The 25,524-nt window shown below is 43.0% G+C and overlaps 1 protein-coding gene across 1 annotated transcript in view; it reads right to left on the bottom strand.

The window, feature by feature from the left end:
* Positions 1-23,869: 23,869 nt before the first annotated feature.
* Positions 23,870-25,524, bottom strand: part of dachd (dachshund d) — a 129,559-nt gene continuing 127,904 nt past the window's right edge. Inside the window, exon 12 of the mRNA XM_084311471.1 lies at positions 23,870-24,364. Coding sequence (XP_084167597.1) covers positions 24,327-24,364 — 38 coding nt within the window. The 3' untranslated portion in view covers positions 23,870-24,326. The remainder of the gene's footprint in view (positions 24,365-25,524) is intronic.

Raw genomic sequence — 25,524 nt, 5'->3', positions numbered from 1 at the left:
GACAAGGACCAGGGCTGGGACGACCCCATTCCCGCACACCTTGCATCCACCTGGAGAGAGTGGGAGATGGAGCTCCACTCACTCCCAGGCGTTAATATGCGCCGAAGCTACTTCCCACCCACGGTGAGGCCAGAGACATGTAAAATGGACTTACACGTCTTCAGTGACGCCTCAGAGGTCGCATACGGATCAGTAGCCTACTTGCGGGCCCAAGAAAAGGGGGGAGAGATCTACACAGCATTTGTCCTCGCCCGCTCGAGAATAGCCCCACGCAAGCAACAATCTATCCCACGTCTAGAGCTCTGCGCAGCCCTAGCCGGAGCGCACCTAGCCACGCTCATCCAACGTGAGCTCACCATACCGGTGTCTAGAACAATCCTGTGGTCAGATTCCACGACAGTACTCGCCTGGATCAAATCGGACTCATGCAAGTACAAAGTCTTCGTGGGAGTCAGAGTCACCGAGATTCAAGACTTAACCGAAGAGTTAACCGGAGAAACAGAGTGGCGCTACGTTGATACAAAACAGAACCCAGCTGACGTCATCACCCGGGGGATGCCCCTGGATGACCTCACCCGTCGCAATGTCTACAGTGACGGCCCAGCATTCCTAAAGCTCCCGGAAGGAGAGTGGCCCACGCCTATCCCGAGGGAAGCCAGTCAGGAGGAGGCTGAGAATAAGAAGCCTGTGTTCTGTGGATTGAGCACTGTTATCTCCACCGACCCTAACATAGACGATTGCACGTCCATAGAGAGTGCACAACAAAGAACATTCCTGCGGTACCACCCGGAGTGCAGATCCCCCGCTGATATGTCAGCAGCTAACTACAAGGAAGCAGAATTGCTTCTACTGCAGCGAGCCCAGAGAGACTCGTTCCCCGATGAATTGGCCTGTCTACAGGGAGGAAAGCCCGTCCCATCCGACAGCAGATTAATTCATCTGGCCCCCGAGAGCGACGCTCATACCCTCATCAGAGTGGGTGGTCGCCTACGCAGAGCCCCCAATCTACCGGATGACATTAAATACCTGATCGTATTGAACAGCCGACACAAGGTCACAGAGCTGATTATAAAGAAATACGATGAGGATGTACATCACGCAGGAGCAGAAAGAGTCTTCGCGGAAATCAGACGTCGTTACTGGATCCTACAAGGAAGAGAGGCGGTACGACGCTTCCAGCGAACATGTCTAGACTGCCGCAAGTGGCGCGCGCAGCCCAGCATACCAAGGATGGCTGACCTTCCTCCATGTCGCCTCCGAATCGGTGACAAGCCATTCCACTCAACGGGTATGGACTGCTTTGGCCCGCTGCACATAAAGAAAGGAAGAGGAACCGAGAAGCGGTGGGGTATTGTATTCAAATGCATGACCACCAGAGCGATACACATCGAGCTTCTCCCGACCATGAGCACAGACTCATTCCTTATGGCCTTCCGTAGATTCACATCACGGAAAGGAAGACCGTCTACCCTATTGTCCGATCATGGGACAAACTTCAAAGGCGGCGAAAGAGAGCTGAGAGAGAGCTTCCAAGCTATGGGCCCAGAACTTAAGACCCACCTCGCTCCAGCACAGGTTGATTTCCAATTCAACCCCCCAAACGCACCCCACTTCGGTGGCACTTGGGAACGAGAAGTGCGCTCCATAAAGACAGCCCTGTACGCAGTACTTGGGGCCCAGACTGTGGCGGAAGAAGTCCTAATGACAGTCCTCACGGAGATTGAGGGAGTACTTAACTCGAAGCCCCTCGGATATGTCTCCAGTGATGTGGCGGATATCGACCCAGTTACCCCCAACACACTCCTGATGGGGCGGCTAGATCCTGCATTACCCCAGACAATGTACCGGCCTGAAGAAGCGAACGGCCGACGAATGTGGAGGTACAGCCAAGTATTAGCCGACAAGTTTTGGAGCAGTTTCCTACTGCACTACCTACCGTCTCTACAGACCCGCCAGAAGTGGGTAAAGGAGAGAGACAATTTGACAGAAGGAACAGTCGTCATGATTATTGATCAATCACTGCCCAGAGCTATGTGGCCGGCCGGCCGCGTAAGCAAAGTGATCACCGGTGCCGACGGCAAGGTCCGAGCAGCTGAAGTGCTCGTCCAGGGTCGCACTTACACCCGTCCCGTGGCGAGGCTCATAGAACTGCCCCGACTCCCAGACACAATCGATGATGACCATGACCCTATAACCCTATGACTTTGTGAAGTTGACTGACCCCTACAGCAAACCCTTATGTGTAAATAGACAACGCGATTAATCTGGCTCTGTTTAACTGATTAGGTCTGGGACCAATCAGGGGGTGGCTGTTGTGAAGGGCCAGATTAAACCGAATATATATATTTATTTATATATATATATTTAATTGTATTTGTATATTCTCTAATATTCCTTGATATCCCTTGTATATTCCTTGTACAATATGCATTGAATATCCATTCTAGCCTACTGAACATCCCATAATAGTCTCCATTCTACTATTGGTCGAGACCTTGGTGCCAGGCTGCCATACCCCTCAGACCCAGTTCAAACGTACCGCTCAACATGTACGAACAAGTCCTAGTTCCGCGTAGGAATCTGGCTACCGCACCACTAATGGGACTATTTGTTCATAGTGCGTATATATACTGCGCTACTAAAGTAGGACTTCCTTTTTCAGTCCAGTTTCTTACCCTCCAATAGAGTCACAGACGTAAAGCCTCCCCGCGACGCCACGTGTGGGAGTAAGGCCAAGTTCGGCTTACCATCGGTATTGAGACATTGTGTATATTAATATTTGAATAGTCATATTTGGCACTATATCGTCGAGTTGGACGTAGTCTATTAAGCTAATAATAGTCTGTTAATATATAGTGCTTCGTGCGGTGAGAATACTACCGTAGTCAGTACCCCATCGTTTCGGGCAGAGAACTGGCTGCTTATCCAGGGTGGTTGACCCCACGTGAAGCTGCACCCGAGGAGCCCCAGAGCCGACGAGCGAGTGGACCTGTATACCGGATTATTCTACCGACGACAGCCCGCCTTCCCCGGCACGGATTATGCTTTGTATACGTTGATTATTCCATGGATAAAGACCCCCGACACTGCCGTGTGTTGGAACCCCCCCCCCTGGAGAGGACGCAAGGTGAGGAGACGCTCTGCAAGACGAGGTCGCTTCACGTCTCTCCTCCGTGGACCGGAGGACGCCGGCCCACAAAGAGTCCACCTGCTTTCATCTGTGGTCCAAGGATCGCCGGCGCATTGAACGGCACTACAGTGGGTTCACCTGGGATACCCTTGGCCGGATGAGGCAGCCGGATTCTACCCCCCCCCCCCCTTCCTACTCCTGTCGGCTTACAAGCGACCGGATTAACCCCCCCTAGTGTATCCAGTCTATAATCATTAAAGTATCATTGCTGTTATTCCTTAAACTATTCCAGGTCGTATATGTACCACCTGCGCCTTCAGAGATTGGACATTCTCTATTGATATACCGACGAATACTCTTGCCATAAAAGTGCATACTAATTCCCATTCATAAATGTGATTGATTTGATTAAGTGCTTGCTCTACACACCATCGCTGTGTAGAAATAAAGACCTATTTCTAATTCGTACATTTGTGTTGGATCCGTTTCATCTACGTGACAGTGTTCATCATAATATATTTATGCCGTGTACTGGGTGGCCGAATATTAAGTACAAAGGTAGTGGTAGTAAGTATCATATCTAGTAATACAGTCAGGGAATTGTACCCCTCAGTTACAGTATCTATGTGTTAATTTGTTACATTTAGTTTCACTAAGTTAGGAAAGTAATGTTTTAAGTCAAGCCTGATGTTGCCTTGCACAAAAGAATGATCCCAGTCTCTTCCACACAGTGACAGTGAGGCATACAGTTTATTAATTGAATGAATGAAGAACATTTCTGTCTTTGTTTACAACAAATCAAAAACACACTTGTGATCCTTTACAATTCTTAAAAACAAAATATATTTGAATCTATATATAAAAAAATATAAAAAAAACATGGATTAATTTATAATTTCTTTGACTTTTTTGTAAAAAGAAATTGGACAATGGGTATCGGATCGGTATCGGTATTGGCCGATACCCAAACCCAGGTATCGTATTGGTATCGGGACTGAAAAAGTTGGATCGGTGCATCCCTAATGTTAACACTGTCTCTGCTACTGATTTGCAGACACTGCTGATTTACACACAGTGTTTGTTAACCCCTTAAGCCCGACCGGCCCGGAACGGGGCCGGAATTAATATCATGTCATAAATAGATCAATACAGTCCATATTAATTAATGTTGAGTTTTTTGTCTCCAAATGTAGCCAAGAGTTAAGACCCTAACCCTATCAAAACAGCAGTCAAAGTGTATATTTTCAGCACTACGTTTGTTTACCAATGATTTTAAGTGTTATTGGTGAAATATGAGTTCAGAAATATATCGGCGCATCCCGGCGAAACCGGATGAATTAGACGCGAGGAAATAACGCGTCATGAAAGCGATGTAGTCCTAAGACAGAGACCCTTTTTTAATGGACATTGAAATGTCATAAAACTACACTACCCAGCTCACACCAGCCTTTGTGAAATCTGCTGAAACTATTTTGACGTTATTTCCGTGATTATATCTCATGGGTCGAACAAACCTGAATGTTATTGCCATAAAATACAATGTACATACCTTTCTGTGAACGTTTAGAAAAAAAACACGTCTCAATCGGATGAAAAATGGTGGAGCTATTTACATTATAAAAAAGTTTTCAAAAGATTTCAGGTTTTTTGCTGCCCTGTCAGAGGCGCCTGGTGGTACTAAATCAAGATCGAACTCTGCCATTGGAAAGAGGAGATTTGGCCCAATCCATAGATGTACGACTTGGACATAATAAGGTCATTTATAGGCCTGATATTCTATATTCTATATTCATATTTAAAATTAGATGTTTCCGGATGGAAAAATTCAGTACTATATCTACAAAACCCCCTGTAAATCATCTGCCCTTTATTAATTTGCTTCGATTTTTGTGTACACTTGATCTCAAGAAGGTGCTGCATTTTCACGTCTGGTCAATGTTAGCATGGTGTTATTCACCGTCAAAGATAAAAAAAATAATTATAATAATAATTTATATTCTCCTTTGGTTCATTACAATTTACTCAAGCATAGTAACAGACACAATATTGCTGACACTGTGAATACATTCCCTGATTATGCAAAAAGAATAATCCAATTATCTGATCGCCATTCCAAATACTGATCGCGATCGTGTGTCCAACGTTATCCAGCATTGCACATGAACGGGGGGCGGGGACCCTTGTCGATGCCATCCCTATAAGCGCTTGCCTTGCCGGAGTATTTAGACCCTGCCTGCACGCCGCAGCTCGGCCCAGAAAACAAACCACATCATTTCAAATGGAGTGCAATAGCGGCCGCATGGCATTAGGCAGCGGTATTGGCCGTTTGCGATCTCAGAGCCATTCCCAATGATAACATCAGGCTGGATGGATGAATTATGAATGGGTATAGCGAATAAAAGAAATAGCGATTAAAACCTGACTTTTCTCGGGTTTGGCGCCCAGCGCATGGCGAGTTAACCCGGGATATCTCGGGTCTGGCCCGGAATGTGTTAATGATGTTCTTCATTCATGGGAACCCAGCTGCGATGATTTTGGCCACTTACGAAGACTGTTTCACACATTCAGGAATCCGGAGGAGGATTTGTTAGTACAAACTTTTTACGAAGATAGTTACGAAGATACTTACGAACATGTTCAAGAATGAGGTCCATTGTCCTCCTAAACAATATGCTTGTGGTGTGTGTGTGTGTGTATAGTCCCTCTAATCACATTGTCCTCATAAACAATATGTTTGTGGTGTGTGTCTGTATATATAATATATATATATTAAGGCTGTCAAAGTTAACGTGTTATTAACGCACAAATTCTTTTAATGCCACAATTTTTTTACGCAAGATTAAGGTAGATTTAGAACAGATAAAAAATATGCGATTAATTTGCGATTAATCAGATTCAATATTTTAATCGATTGACAGCCTTAACACTTTGAGCGCCACTCACGGCTAATCTCGTGTTTACGATAGTTACGTTGAAAGCCACGTCACGGCTTTTCTCTGAATTTTTCTTTTATTTAAATTTTTTTTGCGATCTGAAATCATATTGCATCACGCGAGCCTACCCTAGCCTACCCAGGGGCCGCCGGCGATCAGATGTGAAAAAAGCGCCCCCTATCGTCTCCCAGATGGTAAATCACCCTTTTGGAATGGACTCAATGAAAATGGATGGGGGGAAAAAAATATTCCAGTCCACATTTTCCAGTCCACTGATGCAGCCGGAGTTACCAGAGTTCATTCTGGATCCTCTGAGCCGCGGCGAGCATGGGTTATACTGTACACACGTTGGATCAATATACTTATCGATTTTTTCGAATGGTGATCAGGAATTGGAATATACCATTTGGATACCATCTGATGTCAGGTAAGGAATCTATGTTATCAGTGTTAGGATAATCAGACTCGTTTTCGAGGAGATATAAGATTTTTTGTGATATGTGCTCTAGCTGTTTCACTGTAAAATCCATGAGGAAATGAAAGCAGCTATTATCAGCGCGCGGCTCGAACGTGCGTGCGTGCACGTATACTATTGATCATCTAGCGTTTATTTGAAAACGATTCATAAATAGGCAGACAAATATCAACGTTCTGGAATATTCCAGTAAAAGGCGATTATCATAGAATATGTTGTTTTTCACCTGAAAACGGGTGCTTTTCAAAATGCTCTCAAACGGAAATGAAGCGATAAAAAACCAATCTGCCTTGACAACACTGACTGGAAAATGATTCTTTGATAAGCGACGGGCAGATTAGACACATAGCCATAATTTAAAACATAGATTAGGCGATATTAACGTTAACATTGGGAGTGGACCGTGGCATTCAAGGGGGTAAAAAGGAAAACACGGCGTGGCGCTCAAAGTGTTAATATATATATATATTTATATATATATATATATATATATATATTAAGGCTGTCAAAGTTAACGCGGTATTAACGCATTATCGCCCGATTCTATTAACGCCACAATTTTTTTTAACTCACGATTCACTTTTAAGAAAAAACCAAAAACATTTAGACTTCACTCAGGTGTATTATTGATGCTCTTATTGATACTATGTTTGTTTCTGAAGTGTGTGTGTGTGTGTGTGTGTGTGTGTGTGTGTGTGTGTGTGTGTGTGTGTGTGTGTGTGTGTGTGTGTGTGTGTGTGTGTGTGTGTGTGTGTGTGTGTGTGTGTGTGAGATATATATATATATATAGAGAGAGAGGGGGGTGAGAGAGATGAGGAAGGGGCAAGAGAGAAAGAGAGCTGGGAGAGTGTGTGTGAGAGAGAGGGGGGGGGGGTTGTGATTACTCAGCCCTTGTGTGGGTGAATGTAACAAGTTCCTAACGTTTTCTTTCCCCTATTATTTCCTGCACACTATATTCATTGTTTTAAATTATTATTTTCTTTTAAGTTATTTTGTGCATCACTCTGTTTTGAATTTGATGCACATTTGCAATGCATGAGGGTCATCCTTTTGTGTTAAATGGCTGCATAAAGGCAAGCAAGCATTTGTTGACTCTCATGTTGATAAGAGTATTAAAACTTGGAACTTGAAAAAGATCCGTTTAAGGTAGATACAAAAAAATAAAAATAAATGCGATAAAGGTTTGCGCGATTAATCGCGAGTTAACTATGGACAATCATGCGATTAATCACGATTAAATATTTTAATCGATTGACAGCACTAATATATATATATAGTCCCTCTACACACATTGTCCTCATAAACAATATGTGTGTGGTGTGCGTGTGTCTGTGTAATGTGTATATCCTCGAAACACATTGTCCTCATAAAGAATATGTTTGTGGTGTGTGTGTGTGTGTGTGTGTGTTAGGGCTGAGCAATTAATCACGTTTCACTTTCAATTTCAATTACGTTTTGTCACATGCCGTGTTGCTCTCATTTTGTCCTGTGTTTGTAAATACAGCGCACCCTTCCTTCACAGCGGTGAGTCCCACCCCGCCCACCACGCTTGTGTTGAGAAATGTCTTTGGTAACCTGTAGAAGACAGCAAGGCAGCCTTTGGTCGAGAAGAAAGTTAAAACGAATTCAGTCATCGTCATATGATGTTCTCAAATCAATATGTATTTGTGTTTAATAATTGTGATGTCAATATGAATCAAATAATCACTTTTGCCATAATCTAGCAGCCCTAGTGTGTGTGTATGTGTGTTGTCCCTCTAAATAAACTGTCCTCATAAACAATATACAGTAGTTGTGGTGTGTGTGTGTGTGTGTGTGTGTGTGTGCGTGTGTGTGTGTGTGTGTGTGTGTGTGTGTGCGTGTGTGTGTGTGTGTGTGTGTGTGTGCGTGTGTGTGTGTGTGTGTGTGTGTGTGTGTGTATGTGTGTATATATGGTTTCAAAGTGACCACAATAACATTCTAAAGGGACCCATGTCCAGTTGCAGTATTTACTAATGCAATAAATGACAGGAAATGCAATTGGGTCCAAACTGTTCCCTAGCAACAGAATTCCAGTGAAACTGTCTAAATAAATTGTCCTCATAAACAATAAGTCTTGGTGTCCGAACAAAACTGCACCATGTCAGGTGTGTCAGATCACCGTGAAGTGAGTTGTATCTCACTGATAAAATTAGAACATTCTTGATGTGTTTATTTCACCCATAACACATTGAGAAAGGTGTGACCCCATAAGCCAGGGGTGTCAAACACAATCATCAAGGGGGCTGAAATAAAAAAAATACTGATTATTTCACGGGGTGGACACATAACAATACATAAAAAAGGTGGATTTTCCTGAGGACACTAGCTTAATGTCATTTTGTTTATCTATTCAATTTGTGCATACCAGCTAAATATGTTGTTGTAAATGCACTTCTGTTCATTCTGCAATGAATTGAGATAATACTATCTTTACAGATTTTAATTACATATAAATGGTAAATGGCTGCATTTATACAGCACTTTTATCCAAAGCGCTTTACAATACAACATTAATTAGGATAAAAATGTATGTATTATTCACCCACAAGAGTTTGTAAGATTAGCAATTCTAGACTGAACTGGTCCTGGACTATTGGAGAACAGTTGCACACAAAAGCACCTCACTTGCTTTCACTTATCTTGTGCAAAACCAATCATTTCCACGGTTTTGTTTCCAGAGTAGGTATGATGTGTACACAGTATAAGCTATAATGCACTCGATGAAGTCAAATCGGATGCAAGTTTGCAACCGAATAACACCACGGCTTGAGTCGAGTGAAAACGGATGACTGACGAGCTTTTAAAAGCCAAAGTAAATAAAAACACGAGGTACAACTGAAGGCTAAGCATTGGGTCCTCCTCCAATGTTCCACGAAAGCAGAGTCGGTGCATTTCTATTCAGTAAACAAACGGTGCAGGTGCAGATGAGGCTCCGTGCGTCAACACATTTCCATTGGTGCATGGCGAGACTGGGGTGCGCTTGATTTCTATCACAGGCCAGTTGAATTGCAGTCTGGCGGCCGGGTGAAAATGCCAGGGTGGGCGGGATTTGGCCCGCGGGCCTTGAGTTTGACATACTGTAATGTGCCGTAAGCCATGGCCCTGCTCGGTTTTCTGAAATTGACCTCATAAACACAATATACCTGTGTTTGTGTGTTTGTGTGTGAGCGTGTATTTATGTGTGTGTGTGTGTGTGTGCGTGCATGTGCATGTGTGTGTGTCTGTGGCGCTCAGATTCATGTTGTTTGGTTTTGCTTCTCCATTAAGAGAGCTGTAAAAGGAGAGGGAACAGATGGCGGCTGGCCCGGCTCTGTCCTGCATCCTCTCACAACTGCCACACTTCCCGTGCGTCCATTAATCTTCTCCCACTATTCCTGCCGCACAACTTTATTAAAACAACTCTGGAGAGAGAGAGAGAGAGAGAGAGAGAGAGCGAGAGAGAGAGAGAATGAGAGAGGGAGAGAGAGAGAGAACACAACAAGCTCGCACAGCTGTCAGAAGCTAAAGACAGCGCCATCAGTCCGCAAAAAGAACAGCCCCGGATTGTCTCGGACGCATCTGTAAAACAGCTCCAGTCTAATTCAGTTTGTCTTTGAAGCGGGGGAGGGGGGGGCTCTATAAAGCGCTAGCCGGAGCAGGGACACAATAAGAGCTCATTAGAAAGCAGCTGGAACTGATGTTGTTGCGGAGTTCATAGGCCCGGTTTGTCAAACTCACACACATGTGAGGCGACATGCTGCCTGACTGGACTACCGTTTCCTCCTGTGGTTCTGAGGGCAGCGGGACGTGTTCTGTTATAGTGTGATGTTTGTACTGAGTAACTGTGCTGATTACTACAACCCCCCCCCCCCCCCCCCCCACCACCACCACTGACACCACCACCACCACTAACACCACCACCACTAACACCACCACCACTAACACCACCACTACTAACACCACCACCACTAACACCACCACCACTAACACCACCACCACTAACCAAGGCCAGATTAAGACTTCAGAGGCCCCTGGGCCAGATTCTTGTGGAGGCCCCCCCACACACACGTGCACGCACGCACAGTGGCGTTTTTATATGTCACTTTAAAAAATATATAGAATACCGTAATTCCTCTAATAGTAACCCCGGCTTGTATTTGTTTCAACTGTAGTGGATACCAGGCTTGTATTAGGAGGAGGCATGTATAAGAGAGAGGCCTATATTTCTAATTTTCAAACAGATCATAATGAATAAATCAACATTTTGTGTCAGTTTGAACCCAGTAAAATGTACTGGGTTCATTTATTGAAACCAAGTACTGTATGAAATACGGTAGTAAACAGTGCAATTACAGGTGGTCAAAAAAAGTTAAATAAAGTAAAATAGTGCAATCACAATACTGGTATAATAATAATAATAATAATAATAATAATAATAACTTCGTTTTATACAATTCTGAGGTAGGCTTACTCTCTTGGTAAACATTAACACCATACCATTAAGTATTGTATGAAATACGGTAGTAAACAGTGCAATTACAGGTGGTCAAAAAAAGTTAAATAAAGTAAAATAGTGCAATCACAATACTGGTATAATAATAATAATAATAATAATAATAATAATAATAATAATAATAATAATAATAATAATAATAATAATAATAATAATAATAATAATAATAATAATAATAATAAATAACTTCGTTTTATACGATTCTGAGGTAGGCTTACTCTCTTGGTAAACATTAACACCATACCATTATATGGTATTTACTGCACAGCCAGGCCAGCATATAACAACAATAACAAAATATATTGCCTATGGTAAATCCGTTGAGGGAAATACCGTAATTCCTCTAATATACATGAAACCCCCCACCCCACCCACCCAACCACCTCCAATGTACAGGCCCCCCCCCCACCTACCCTCCAATGTACAGTTTCTACGTCAAATGTATATACTCTCTTTTCTGGACTCTTTTGGTATCACAAACAGTACTGTATTTGCAAATCTGGTATGTCATAAATGTATAGAGCAGTACTGTCTATCTGTATGTCATGTATGTCATATATGTTATGATGAATTGAAAATGGGGGACCCTGATGTAAACAAGATGAAAGTCTTTCTCTGGTCTGCATCCCCTTAACAATTATTGAGCTGTACTGTACTGTACCCATTCTGCAATCTGTTAATAAAGTTTTCAATCAATCAATCAAGAAGAGAAAAGAAACACATCATGTATAGATGGGGGGATGGCGCCATCCTCAGGAAGAAAAAAAACATGCATACACTTTGGAGACAAGAATATAATGTGAATGTCAATTTAAATTATAATTAGGGGAGGGGGTTGAAATGTGTTTTTGTCCTGTGTTACTGTTACAATAGATATTACCATTTGATGGAGAGTACATGGTCCATTCCCTCGTGACTGTCTGTCCATTTGGTAAACAGAAAGCACGTAAATCATTGTTAAAGTAGCGATTCTTGCCTCCAATGGTCCTATCCCTGGCAGAGGCTGGGTAGTTGGATCTGTGGTTTTGGAAAACTTCTGCACCTGAATGAATGAATGAATGAATGAATGAAAACTTTATTTAACAGATTGCAGAATGGGTACAATACAGTACGGCTCAAATCAATACACACAATTGTTAAGGGGATGCAGACCAGAGAAAGATGTTTGTCTTGTTTACATCAGGGTCCCCCATTTTCAATTCATAGTTGATTGATTGAATAATTGATTGAATACTTTATTTTGACACAATCGTGGGACAAACATTTGAAAGACAAACAATAACAGTGTCAACACGCTGGTCAAAAATGGATAAAACACAATAAAGCCAAGGCTTGTTTCCATTGTGGTCCAAAGGCACAAAAACACAAATGGACATGTACACTAGACAGGACACATCCTAAAAATTAGTACAATAACACCTAACATGACAACTCATACAGTCAACTAATGTTAAAAGAAAATCCGCAAACCCTTAAAAGCAACTCATGATAAAGAAAGATAAAAGCAAGTTATGATAAAAGAGCTAAAAACCATATTAAGGCCAATTTGAGTTGCTGCTGAGCCATGTTTTTAGGGCAGATTTAAATGTATGACTGACACACAACATAATGACATCATTATGACATTTATGGCATAGGGACATACATGACATACAGGTATAGTACTGTTACATTTGTGACATATACGATATGCAAATATATGATATTATTATAACAAGATATGCTGCACTCACCTCTCTCAATAAGCACAGATTTGATCCTATCGCTGCTTGTGTCTTCCCATAAAGCTGGATCCGTAACATAGTCCAACCAACCCTCCTGGTTTTCATGTTCAAGCACCGCCGGCGGCGGGCTGTCATCGCGGTCTGCCTCAGAGTCAGAGTCATTCGTGTTGGTGTTGGGGCTGGGCTGTGGAGATGCGGCGGGCGTATACGAACAGGCACTGGCGTCAGCCACTGGTGGTGGTGGGCCGGCTGAACTAGAGGCTGCCGCTGCCTCTTCTCTGTCGCTAGCATCAATAATAATAACAACGTTAGCATTCTCGTCCTCTCTGCCTGCGGCGCCTGGCTCAGCCTCTTTAACGTTGCTGCTACTAGTGCTAGCCAGGCTAGCCTTACCTGACGGGGTGAAAAAAGTAGCGATAGTTGGTATGCTTTGCCGAAGTAACGCACTCTTTCTGTCCCTTTCCTGTTTTGACTTTAACTTAGCAGCTCCGCTTTCTCACCGTTTAACTTTTTTATCCATGTTTTTATCCATGAGTGTCACAGTCTCAATTGATCATACAGTACTACTCGAGACGAGTCTTAGCCTACTTGATCAACTTGCATGTGCAATTCTCGCGATCAGTGGTCACCTGACCTGACAGTGACCCCTGGACCTGGACGTCAGTGTCACGTAGACTCAACGTCTCTCACCCCTCATTATCAAACAATCAATCATATTTTTATTTGCAATACAGAACATTTAATAAAAATAGATAGAGAAGAGATGAGATGATACTAGTAGTCACTATAGATGCTGTGAAAGTAAACGCTGGATGAGGATCTGATTATATATATATTTTTCGTATCTCTTTTATTTTTTTTACTGAATGAATGAATGAATAAAAACTTTATTTAACAGATTGCAGAATGGGTACAATACAGTACGGCTCAATACACACAATTGTTAAGGGGATGCAGACCAGAGAAAGAGGTTTGTCTTGTTTACATCAGGGTCCCCCATTTTCAATTCATATAGACATTTATGACATACACAACATACATGACATTTATGGCATAGGGACATATAGGTATTTAGTACTAGTACTAGTGTGTAGTGTGGAGGCCCCTAGTCGCGTTATTTCTAAACCTAGCCGCATTTCTGGCAAGACGCTCTCTGATTGGCCGATGCCTGTTTCTACACTGGTTAAGCTTAGGCACTCTTTCGAAGTTGGTTAAGGTTAGAGTTTATCTTAGAGCGTGACGGGCTGACGGCAAGTTTTTTCGACGGTTAAGCTTAGGCACTCTTTCGAAGTTGGTTAAGGTTAGAGTTTGTCTTAGAGCATGGCGATAGAACGCCAGGTAGTTTGCAGGCTGTTTGACGAGGAAATGGGCAAAGACACAGCTCGTCACGTGATTGGGCAAACATGTCAGTGGCCAATCAGAGAGCGTCAGTCAGTGCCAATCAGAGAGCGTCTCCGAGAAATGTCACAGTATGACATCGATCTCCAAAATAAGAAAAAAAATAAAAATAAAATGTGGGGCCTCTAGTGACGAGGGGCCTCCAAAAATGTTTTAAATAAAAGTTAAAAAAAAATAAACAAATATTTGGGGCCTCTAGTGATGAGGGGCCTCCAAAAGAAAAGAAAATAAAAGTAAAAAAAAAAAAAAAAAAAAAATTGGGGCCTCTAGTGACAAGGGGCCTCCAAAAGGCCTCGAGTGACGAGCGGCCTCAAAAAAAAAAAAAAAAAAGTTTAAAAAAAAAAAAAAAAAAATTTGGGGCCTCTTGTGACGAGGGGCCTCCAAAAGGCCTCTAGTGACGAGTGGCCTCAAACAAAATTAAAGTTAAAAAAGAAAAAAAAAAGTTGGGGCCTCTAGTGACGAGGGACCTCCCTCAAAAAAAAAAAAATAATAATAATAATAATTTAATTTAATTTTTTTTGAGGCCCCTCATCACTCGAGGCCCACAGGCCGTTAATCCGGCCCTGCCACTAACACCACCACCACTAACACCACCAGCACCACCACCACTAACACCACCAGCACTAACACCACCACCATTAACACCACCACCACTAACACCACCACTAACATCACCACCACCACTAACACCACCACTAACACCACCACTAACATCACCACCACCACCACTAACACCACCACCACTAACACCACTACCACTAATACCACCACTAACATCACCACCACACTAACACCACCACCACTAACACCACTACCACTAACATCACCACCACACTAACACCACCACCACTAACACCACCACCACTAACACCACCACAACCACCACTACAAACACCACCACCACCACTAACACCACCACTAATAACACCACCACTAACACCACCACCACTAACACCACCACCACTAATACTACCACCACCACTACTAACACCACCACCACTAATACCACCACCATCACCACTAACACCACCAGCACCACTAATACCACCACCATCACCACTAACACCACCCCCACTAACACCACCACTAACACTAACACCACCACTGACACCACCACCACCAACACCACTACTAACACCACCACCACTAACACCACCACCACTAACACCACCACTACTAACACCACTAACACAACCACTACTAACACCACTAACACCACCACTACTAACACCACCACCACTAACACCACCACTACTAACACCACTAACACCACCACTACTAACACCACCACCACTAACACCACCACCACTAACACCACCACCACTAACACCACCACCACTAACACCACCACTACTAACACCACCACCACTAACACCACCACCACTAACACCACCACTACTAACACCACTAACACCACCACTAACACCACCACCACTAACACCACCACACTAACACCACACCACCACCACTAACACCACCACCACCACTAACACCACCACCACCACTACTAACACCACTAACACTAACACCACCACCACTACCACCATCACCACTAACACCACCACTACTAACACCACCACACTAACACCACACCACCACCACCACTAACACCACCACCACTAACACCACCACTAACACCACCACCACTAACACCACCACACTAACACCACCACCACTAACACCACCACCACCACTAACACCACTACTAACACCACTAACACTAACACCACCACCACTACCACCATCACCACTAACACCACCACTAACACCACCACACCACCACCACCACTACTAACACCACTAACACTAACACCACCACCACTACCACCATCACCACTAACACCACCACCACCACTACTAACACCACTAACACTAACACCACCACCACTACCACCATCACCACTAACACCACTACTACTAACACCACCACCACTAACACCACGCCCACTAACACCACCACTCGTTCTTGTGCAAAATTACAAGTGTGCTCATACCATCAAAAACGCTGCTCCGAATTCTGCCTCTTGAGTCCCCCCCCCCCCCCTTCTCCATGAAGCTCCACAGACTGTGCCACACATATAATTCGATGGACGGGATTATTATACAGTAGGTGACTAACGTGATCAGATCAAGGCGTTTTATTAAACGTTTATTTCAATCGGAGGAATTGGCAGAGACCTGGAAGAACTGAGAACAAAATGACAACTGATCAGTGTGCGTGTGTGTGTGTCTGTGTGTGCGTGTTGTGTGTGTCCACACCCGGTCCATCCAGCTAACTGACAACATAATCACACAGAGGCCACCTCTCTGTTGTCCCGGGTGATTGTTCCTCAAGGAGGCCCTCCTCAAACCTCCGCGTGCCGCAGCCGCCCCGTGACAAACATCCTGCGAGAGAGAACGCCGTCTCTATCTGGCCCTGCGTGCGCCGCGCCGTCCGTAGAAGTCAGCGGCTAAATTGAAAAATCAATTCCAATTTAAATGATTCGAATAAAGAACTCCAGGAGCCCGAGATAAAAATACCTTCTTCTTCCAAGATCCCCTTTAATTGGAAAGTCATTTCTTCGGGGTATTCTAATGGTTCTGAGGGAAGATTGCAAAATAACGTTGATGAGCTGAGGGGGAGGTTAATAGCATGTGTGTGTGTGTGTCTATGTGTGTGTTTGGCTGACCCTGCGTGTTTTCCTTGCTCCGCCACGCGTTCTCCAGCCCCTCCCTCCTTTAGTGCGGCCAAATGAAGACTAATCCAGCGCGTTCACACTCCCTCCCTCATGCCTGTGGTCACCGGTCCCATCCATCTGCCGCGCGTGGGGGGAGGGCCTCCATGGTCAAACTAAATTAACTATCCCTCACTCACACTTGTAAAATGTAATTGACTAATATAACCAGCAGCGCCGATCTAGATATAGACTACGTGTCTTAAATGCCCCCCCCCCCCCCCCGAGCGGGGTGCCTTGAAAAACAAAAATCCTTCGCTGACTGAAACGACTGCAGTACAATTGGGTCCCTATTTTGACACACACCCAGCGGCTTGTCCCCACTCCCTGGAGACGGTGAAAGCTGTTGTTTCTGCTTTCTATCAAAGAATAATCGCCAGTTACATACAGTAGAATGGTTGGATTCGCAACATTCATGTACTGTATGTGGTCACCTGTGTAGTGTGTACAAAGATTGGAAACCAACCCCAGTGTCTTTAATCCATGGGGCTTCATCAGATGTACTGCATGAAGGATGTTGAAAAGGACTAATGCTGCGTTATTATAACGAGTGAAATTAGAAATTCCATTCTATGTAGATTGAGCATTGTGGTCGTGTGAATGCTTTGTTACATATGGATGTTACAAACTGTATACAATAGACCAGAATTGAGCTAATAAACACACACACACACCTAGCCACACAAAACAATAACAAGATAGCTGCAAACAGGTTGTTTTCTGAATTGAACTGCATTTATGATTGTCTCTGGTCTTAATGAAATTATTCTAAAATGTATTAAAAATAGTATTTTACTATTATGCACTTTGCTACTAAGGAATCTACCTTGCCTATACTCAGGGGCGTCCATTTGGTATGGCAAGGTATGGCACTCGCCATACCTTGGCAAATAAAAATGTAAAAAAAAAAAAATGTTACAATTTATTTTTTATGTTGATTTAGAATTCGAATGTCAACATTATGAACGAAGCTTCGAACTATTTGGTACAGCCCTAGCATGTTTTGATATTGTCAATTATCTCACTTTTACTAGGTGACTTTTGCTGTGACTAACTAAAAAAAAGGAAAATGGACATAGGGACGTTTTTTTATCAAAGGGCAGCAGAGACATACAGGGACATACAGGGACACAGGTAAGGTCTTACAATGGCTTAGTGATTATAACAGTGCAGTTCAGCATTCAGTAACCCATACTTTTTGTGAATGTGTTTTTGATACTACATTCTGTTGAACACACACCTCAAAACCGTACCTAAGGAAAATTGGCTCAATTGCAAGAAAAGTAATAGACAGTTATGATATTACATTCTGCATAATTCGTATGCAAAATATTGTGGTTCCCTGCTTTAGTCTGTTGACACATTTCTATACTAAAAATGCTTGTGTAGTCCTGTGTCATACCTAAATGTCATATAACTGAATTGTATAGAAACAACTCACCAAAAGTGACTATTGCACAACTGATTTGACAAAAAAAATTATAAACCCCCCCCCCCCCCCCCCCCCCATACCTTGCCTTTTAGTGAAAGGACGCCACTGCCTATACTACTACCTAATATGTCTATACTACTACCTAATATGCTACCATGTCTACTGTATGTAAACTATAACACATTTTACATTATTACATACTATTACACTAGCACACTAGTACACTGAATAGAGTATATCTGAAAAAAGAACCAACTTTTTACCTTTTACTATTATAATGCACCATACCAGTTTATATCCTTATACTACTACCTAGTATGCCAATATGTCTATACTACTACCTAGTATGCCAATATGTCTATACTACTACCTACTATGCTAATATGTCTATATTACTATGCACTCAAGACCGTAGCACTCAAGTCCGACACTGTTTGACGAACAATCGTACTTACCCTTAGCAGCCAGAGCTGTACCCTTCCTGCTGACTTGTTGTACATAACTTGTAAGTGGCTTTGTGTAAAAACGGTCAGCTAAATGACAAAATGTTAATGTAAAATTAAACTTTTATAAATATAGTTACCGTACCACACATCACACATACTCTAGCATTATCTCGCGCTTCGCTCCATCCCTGGGCTGTGTACCGTAGGCCTGTGTGTGTTCATTCGCAAGACACCCTTTCCATCTCCATCACTCCAACTGTGTCACCATTATCACTTCAATATAGCACTTAGAGTGTAGCACTTTAAATGGCATGTCACCCGCATCATCGAAGCCTCCTGATGTCTGCCAGCGTCGCCGGAATCACCACCCAAACTGTTGATACCGTTTCATACCAGTACCAACAAGACATTATGTTCCATACAATCTCGTATAAATCAATCTAGCTTGTTTTTCTCCCCTCCCCCTCGGTCGCCTCGATACTTAGCGGAGACCTTTCCAAGTCCATCCCGGCTAGGGGAGAAACTTGTTGACACAGTTATCAGACATCAAAGAGCCGTGTGGGTGGTGCAATGGTCGCCTCACAGCAAGAAGGTCCTGGGTTCGAATCCCATTTGGCGGACCAGGTGTTCTCCTCTGAGATAAACCCAATAGAAGAACACGCTTCCATTGGGTCCCTGAAGACGGACAGGAGCACTTGGATTTGTCCCCATGTCTGCTCCCGGCTGCCCTTGGGGATGGGGAGATGGGTTAAGCGCAGAGGAATATCATCGGCGACCCAAAAAAAGACGCACGTGTGTGTCTGTGTTCCTACTGTATGTGTGTTGCCCGTCTCGCATGTGTGTGCTCGCTGCGTGACAATGTAGCAATGTGTGCTACAAATAAAGCCTTCTTCCTCTGTTGACACAGTTATCAGACATCAAAGAGCCACGTGTCATTTTGAAAAGGCCTTATGAGTGTAATGGAGACGTCAAAGGGCGTGTCAGGCTCCAAATATCACAAAAGAGGATAAGAGGATATGAACACGACGCCTCGACTGAAAGGGGGGAGTGATATAAAACTGTAGAAATACATTCTCTAGAGAAAGGGTGGGGGGGGGGGGGGTTGCTCAGCTCCATTTCCGCTTAAGAAGCGCAGAGTTAAAAGGTGGCCCCTGTACACATGAAACTCAATTTCACGCCACATTATGCCTCCCTGTTCTCTTTCCTGGCCTTCATTTTCATTAAGACCAGAGACAATCGTAAATTAATAATTACTGCCGAATGTCTAAGCTCAGGCCGCTCTCTCCTGTATAGCCTTCCCCCCCCGCAAGCTCGCCTCCGCTTGGCCCGCCATGTTCACGCTTGCGAAATGTTAATTTAGGTAATGTGGCCTGGCCCTTGTCAAGATAAAACTGTTTTGTAGTTTCACTAATACATAATGGTCTATCTGATTAGGTGACATTAGTCCTATCTCCTCAGCCGATCGAGCCGCGCCGCTCCTAATGCCCCTCTACGGCGTCTGAGCAGCCAAGTTATCAAGAGACATACAGTATTACGCCGTCCGCTAAATGACCGTCTCCTGATCGTGATAGCGATCGAGGCATTAGCCGCGCCGAGGTTAATGCGGTTGACGCTCCAGTAGGGCCTAACTGTAAGAAGTGGGTTTAGGAAACTGATTTCTTATCTCGTGAAACTTTGTTTTGTGTTGCACTTTTCAAGGTTTTCAGAGAATACTACCTCTGGGTGGGCGTCTGGGTCGAATCGCTCGTCTTCGGTTAGCCAAGCAAGCAGACGACGACGACAACAACAACAACAACAACAACAACATCCAAATGAACAATGTGAAGTTAGGCAAGAGAGCAGGGGAGACGGTGACAGGGATCATGCGGAATAATCCCCCTCTGTATGATGTCTTCATAAGCATGTCTTCATGTCAAGCCAAGCAAATACACCACGCGGCTTTTATATAGACACGGGGCCGTCCCATAAATATGCAATCACCGTTCCGCTTCGCACACACTACACTACACTACGGCGCGCGATACAGTACGACGGAACAGCTAATGTACATTTGGTATTTAAAGTCTCTTTTTTTTTTGTGCCTCATGGTCATATTTGTACGGAATTGAATTTATTACAAAATGTGCAGTGATATGAAACACGTAGCTCCGGGGCCTCCGGTTGCTGGCGCAGAGCGAGGGATCAAATGGAGAAATCAACAGAACATCTTGACTAATAGCTGCGAACGACGAGCGACAAACCCCGGCGAACGGAGTGAAGGGAAAAGAAGGGGGGAAACCATTAAAGCCATCGGAACGGATGACGATGACGTGATCTGATTGTTGCCTTCACACATTCACCTCGACACGAGCGGTATAGCTACGTGCGCGCTCGCCGCTGGGAGTGGATGAGAAGTTTTCCGACGCGTGATTGATTGCCCTCATGTCGTGTGTCACGTCGTTCCCTCAAGGTTGATTGAAACTTTAACCTCATTTTTATTAAGAGAAAAAGAGGAAAAGGAGCATTGAAGTATTTCAGACCTTGGATTTTTACAATGCGGCGTTGAATTATGCAGCAATCAGTCAATTATTCATCTGTGTGGCTGTGTGTTGTAGCCGTGCTTTAAAAAGCATGCAGAATGGGACCGGGGCCGAGCGGTGCTGTGTCAACACATTTCACTCAGAAATGCTTACTAGAGAAATTTGTCTCTCAATGTCGATTCCGCCCACCCAACCACCCGCCCTCCCCCTCTCGTACAAGTTTTTTTTTTTTTAAGGGTATGTTATCAATTGGCGTGACATGATCCCCAAGGATGCCGATTGTACGTCTAGAGCCAAACAACAACAACGACGACAGAGAAGGAGAGAAAAAAAGTCACTCAGCGGAAGTCGGTTGTAATAATAATAATAATCATAATCATTACAATCACACTTGGAGAAAGGGAGAGATCTGTATGGAAAATCACCAGCATTCAACACAAAGGAAGAGGCACAGTAATGGAGAAGGTATACATTTACAAAAGAACAGAGCAAATGTCGTGAACAATGCAATGTTAACAAAAACATCTGAATTCATATTGATAAACACCCGCAAAGCCTGGATTGTATGGATGCATTATATACAATCTGTTGAACCGAAAAGAATACAGAGGTTTTTTCTTTTTTCTTTCTCTTTCACGGCAGAATATTTAGAATTAGTGTCATACACTGGAAATTACACATGAAATAATTTATTTACATTAAAATTAGCTTGGTCTGATTCTCATTTACACATCATTTTATTATGGGATAAGACTATGAGTATAAAACACTCACACATGCAAGCATGGGCACATACACACACACACACACACACACACACACCCCTCGCTCACCGAAAAAAGAAAATACTTATACAAGAGATTCTCGTCATTTGAATACTCATACATTTTCTTTACTGCCATACAAAGTGAAGAACAATATGCTCATTAATCTCGCTACAGTACAGTATAGCAGCATGTTTTATGCCATACATAATACATGGGTTGATGGGTTAATGACGTAACCTCGACGGGTCGAGGTCCTATGTTAAAAAGAAAACACATCAATGTTAAATATGTCAGGAACACAATAATGACTTACAGTAACAAAATACATAGCTGCCCCAAATCCTGTCGACATCCATATGAGATCAAATCTTAACAATCGATTGTTGCAAACTTTGCTCGTATAACTTAGCCAACCCTTGTACATTTTCATTTTATACCAAGATGGTGTTCCTGGCGGTCTTGGTAAGCATTGGAATGTCGTTACAAATGAATCTACCTGTACGCTCAGATTGGCGATCGATACAACCCGAATGGCGTCAATTGAAGTGCTGTCGCTTGTCCCGAGTCCTCTGGCAAAATAGTTAACTCACATTCTTCATCAACATGTTTAACTTTATTTGAATTTGAAATACAATGAAGAGATGATTTGAGAAGCTATATAAGTTATCAGTGACAAGTTGACAACAGACCAAGACACTCCATTGAAAAAATAAAAATAAACCACACGCACACTGTGAACATGGCGCTTTTCCTCTTGTGATTGTAACACATGGGGTATAAACTGCTCTTGTTACAAGAATCGGACATCAGCTCATTTCTAGGGGATAAACTTAGACACAGGTACGCATGAGCACCTAAATTAGAAAAGTATTGTTGTCAGGGAAAGTAACAAGCAAATGATTACTTATGATGAGATAGTTTTTTTTGTTGTTTTTGTTTATTAGGATAGCATGAAACACACATTTATTCTATAAAAAAAGAGCTCATCTGTGTTTGTGCCAAATATAAATTTGAGTAATGTAATTAAATGGCATTTTCGTTCTGAAAAGTTGTGTCATAGTGACTGATTGTTTTATGTTACTCATTAATAGGCTGGACAAAAAAAATAAAAGATTATAACTTTTAGACTGAGGCATTGCTTTTGATGGTGTTCCATGATAAAACAAAATGTACAGCAAGTCCAATGGAGCATTTACCTGTTACAAAGATTAATGGAGCATTTACCTCTGTTACAAAGATTAATGGAGCATTTACCTCTGTTACAAAGATTACAGTACTATTGACAGCGAGAAAAAGATCTTCACTTGAGAGTGAAACGTTTGATAATTATGTTTTTTCAAAATGGTTTGGGCTTGAGTGTCAACCCTAGTATTTGTTCAGCACAATATAGGATTCATTAAATATCATAATTCCAGGACAAACATTGACATGCCTGCATGCTTTCTCACCAAAAAAAATGGCAGCTATTTGAAAGAATGATGGCTCAGAAATCGAACAAAACAAAACTATAAGTTTATATAAATGGTGGTATTGTTTGCCTAATTGCTCTACTGCATACACAATACCTCTTAACTTTATATACACATACCTTATCAATCAACTCGGCTTTTGATAGAGTGAGTTTTCCTATCGTTATCATCAGATCTGGTATATACAACAATGGTAAAAAGGAAACTTGATTGTATTTTCATCTAATCTTTTAGAAAACGTTAAAATCAAATATCAGTCATCTCTTTTGATCAACACATGGATAGATTCACATTTTTTTCTTCTCTTTTCCACAAGGGATTTCTCCCCCCCCCCCCCCCCCATGGCGTCAATGTTAATTATCTTGAAATTCAATTGGAAATACAAAAACACAACTTCTGAGTCTAATTGTTTTCAAAGCTTTCTCGCTGGTTGAAATACAGTATAAAAAAATCTTCAGTGCTGTGAATTTTACGAGTTATTACCAACCGTGTACCGCTGGTACATTTTTACTGTGCTCAAGATTTTTATTTATCCTTCGGTTACAGCCAACCGACGGTGTTCGAAACTTTTGCGTTTAGGCAAACTATTTAACATCGGCGTCTGTGAGAAAAAGATTTTCCTAATTCTACATTCAGACACAACCTGACTCTGGCATTTGGCTGAACGCAGCACTTCCACTGAACTCGAACAAGCAGCTTGACTTCTTTCCTCTACTAAATCAGCCTGGTTAAGGGCTCTTGAGAATCTTCATGGGATTTCATATTTTTTTTCTTCTTCCCTTCCTCCAGCTCTCCTCACGGCCTTATCAGTACATCACTGTGGTTTTCAAGAACAGTCTTCCATCTGCAAGAGAGAACACACACACACACACACACACACACACACACACACACACACACACACACACACATACACACACACACACACACGCGCGCGCGCACACACACACACGCACACACACACACACACACACACACACACACATACGCACAGAGGAGCCATGCGTTAGCCAACAGCTAACATCCTGCTGATGCAAACATACCGTTCCGGATGTGACTGTTGATAAAACCCGAACATTCACAAGCTTAAAAATTTTGCCCACTAGCCATTGGTTTTTAGCTGCCTTAGCGGTGTATTGCAAAGAGCAGTGTGATAAAGTATGATAAAATACTGTATGATATAGGCTGCTGTGGCGTAATGATGTGAGATTGTTCCTACGATATGCTAGATGTTATCTTGAGGATGTAATTTTTGGTACAATCTCGTTGGACAATCTTACGGTGTCCAGTAAAAAGGCCATGCAGGATGGTAGTGGTTGAAAACAGTTCTGTCTTCCCGTTTCACTACGGCCCAGTTACTGTATAGTAACTGGGCCGTAAAAAAAACATGATTACACACTTGTGTGCCTATTTGATAACCAACAAAATACAAAACTGGAGCCTATCCACACTCGGCACCTCAGAATCGCACGTCACATGCGCTTAAGACATCTCTCCCGATACGCTTGTTTGAACATAATATTGCTCTCATGATGTAAAGCGGGGGTATAAGTGACACTCCCCGTGAAGGAAATAGTGCTTATTGAAAACGGCAGACATTCCTCTCCGATGCTATCTCCAGACACCTGCAGCCTAACGAGCTTTGTCCATTTTCAAAGAACACTCTTGTCTGAGCGCACGCCTGAGCGAGCAGCGCGGCACTCCGATGCTGAGCTGGTAAAAGCATCTGTTAGGCACAGCTCAGGAGCATGTTTGACGTTTATTGCCCTCACATTTCCTCTGCCAGAGGAACGCTACATTACTGCCTTTAAGCAGCCTACCTCTCTATGGCAAGTCGGCCTAAATAATTCAATGTTAAAGGGGAAACGCACTGCGAAAGACAGAGTAGCGACACATTCGCGGCGTCGCTCGCGGTCGGACATGACACTGTGTGGCGGCAGAGGAATACCAGGGAAAGATACCGCGGAGAGATACGGAAACACCCCTCCTACACCCGGTCACAAT

This window comes from Notolepis coatsorum, assembly GCF_963971535.1.
Source record: "Notolepis coatsorum genome assembly, chromosome: 3".
In the NCBI taxonomy this organism is placed as follows: domain Eukaryota; kingdom Metazoa; phylum Chordata; class Actinopteri; order Aulopiformes; family Paralepididae; genus Notolepis; species Notolepis coatsorum.
This window is presented reverse-complemented; position numbering and strand designations above follow the sequence as displayed.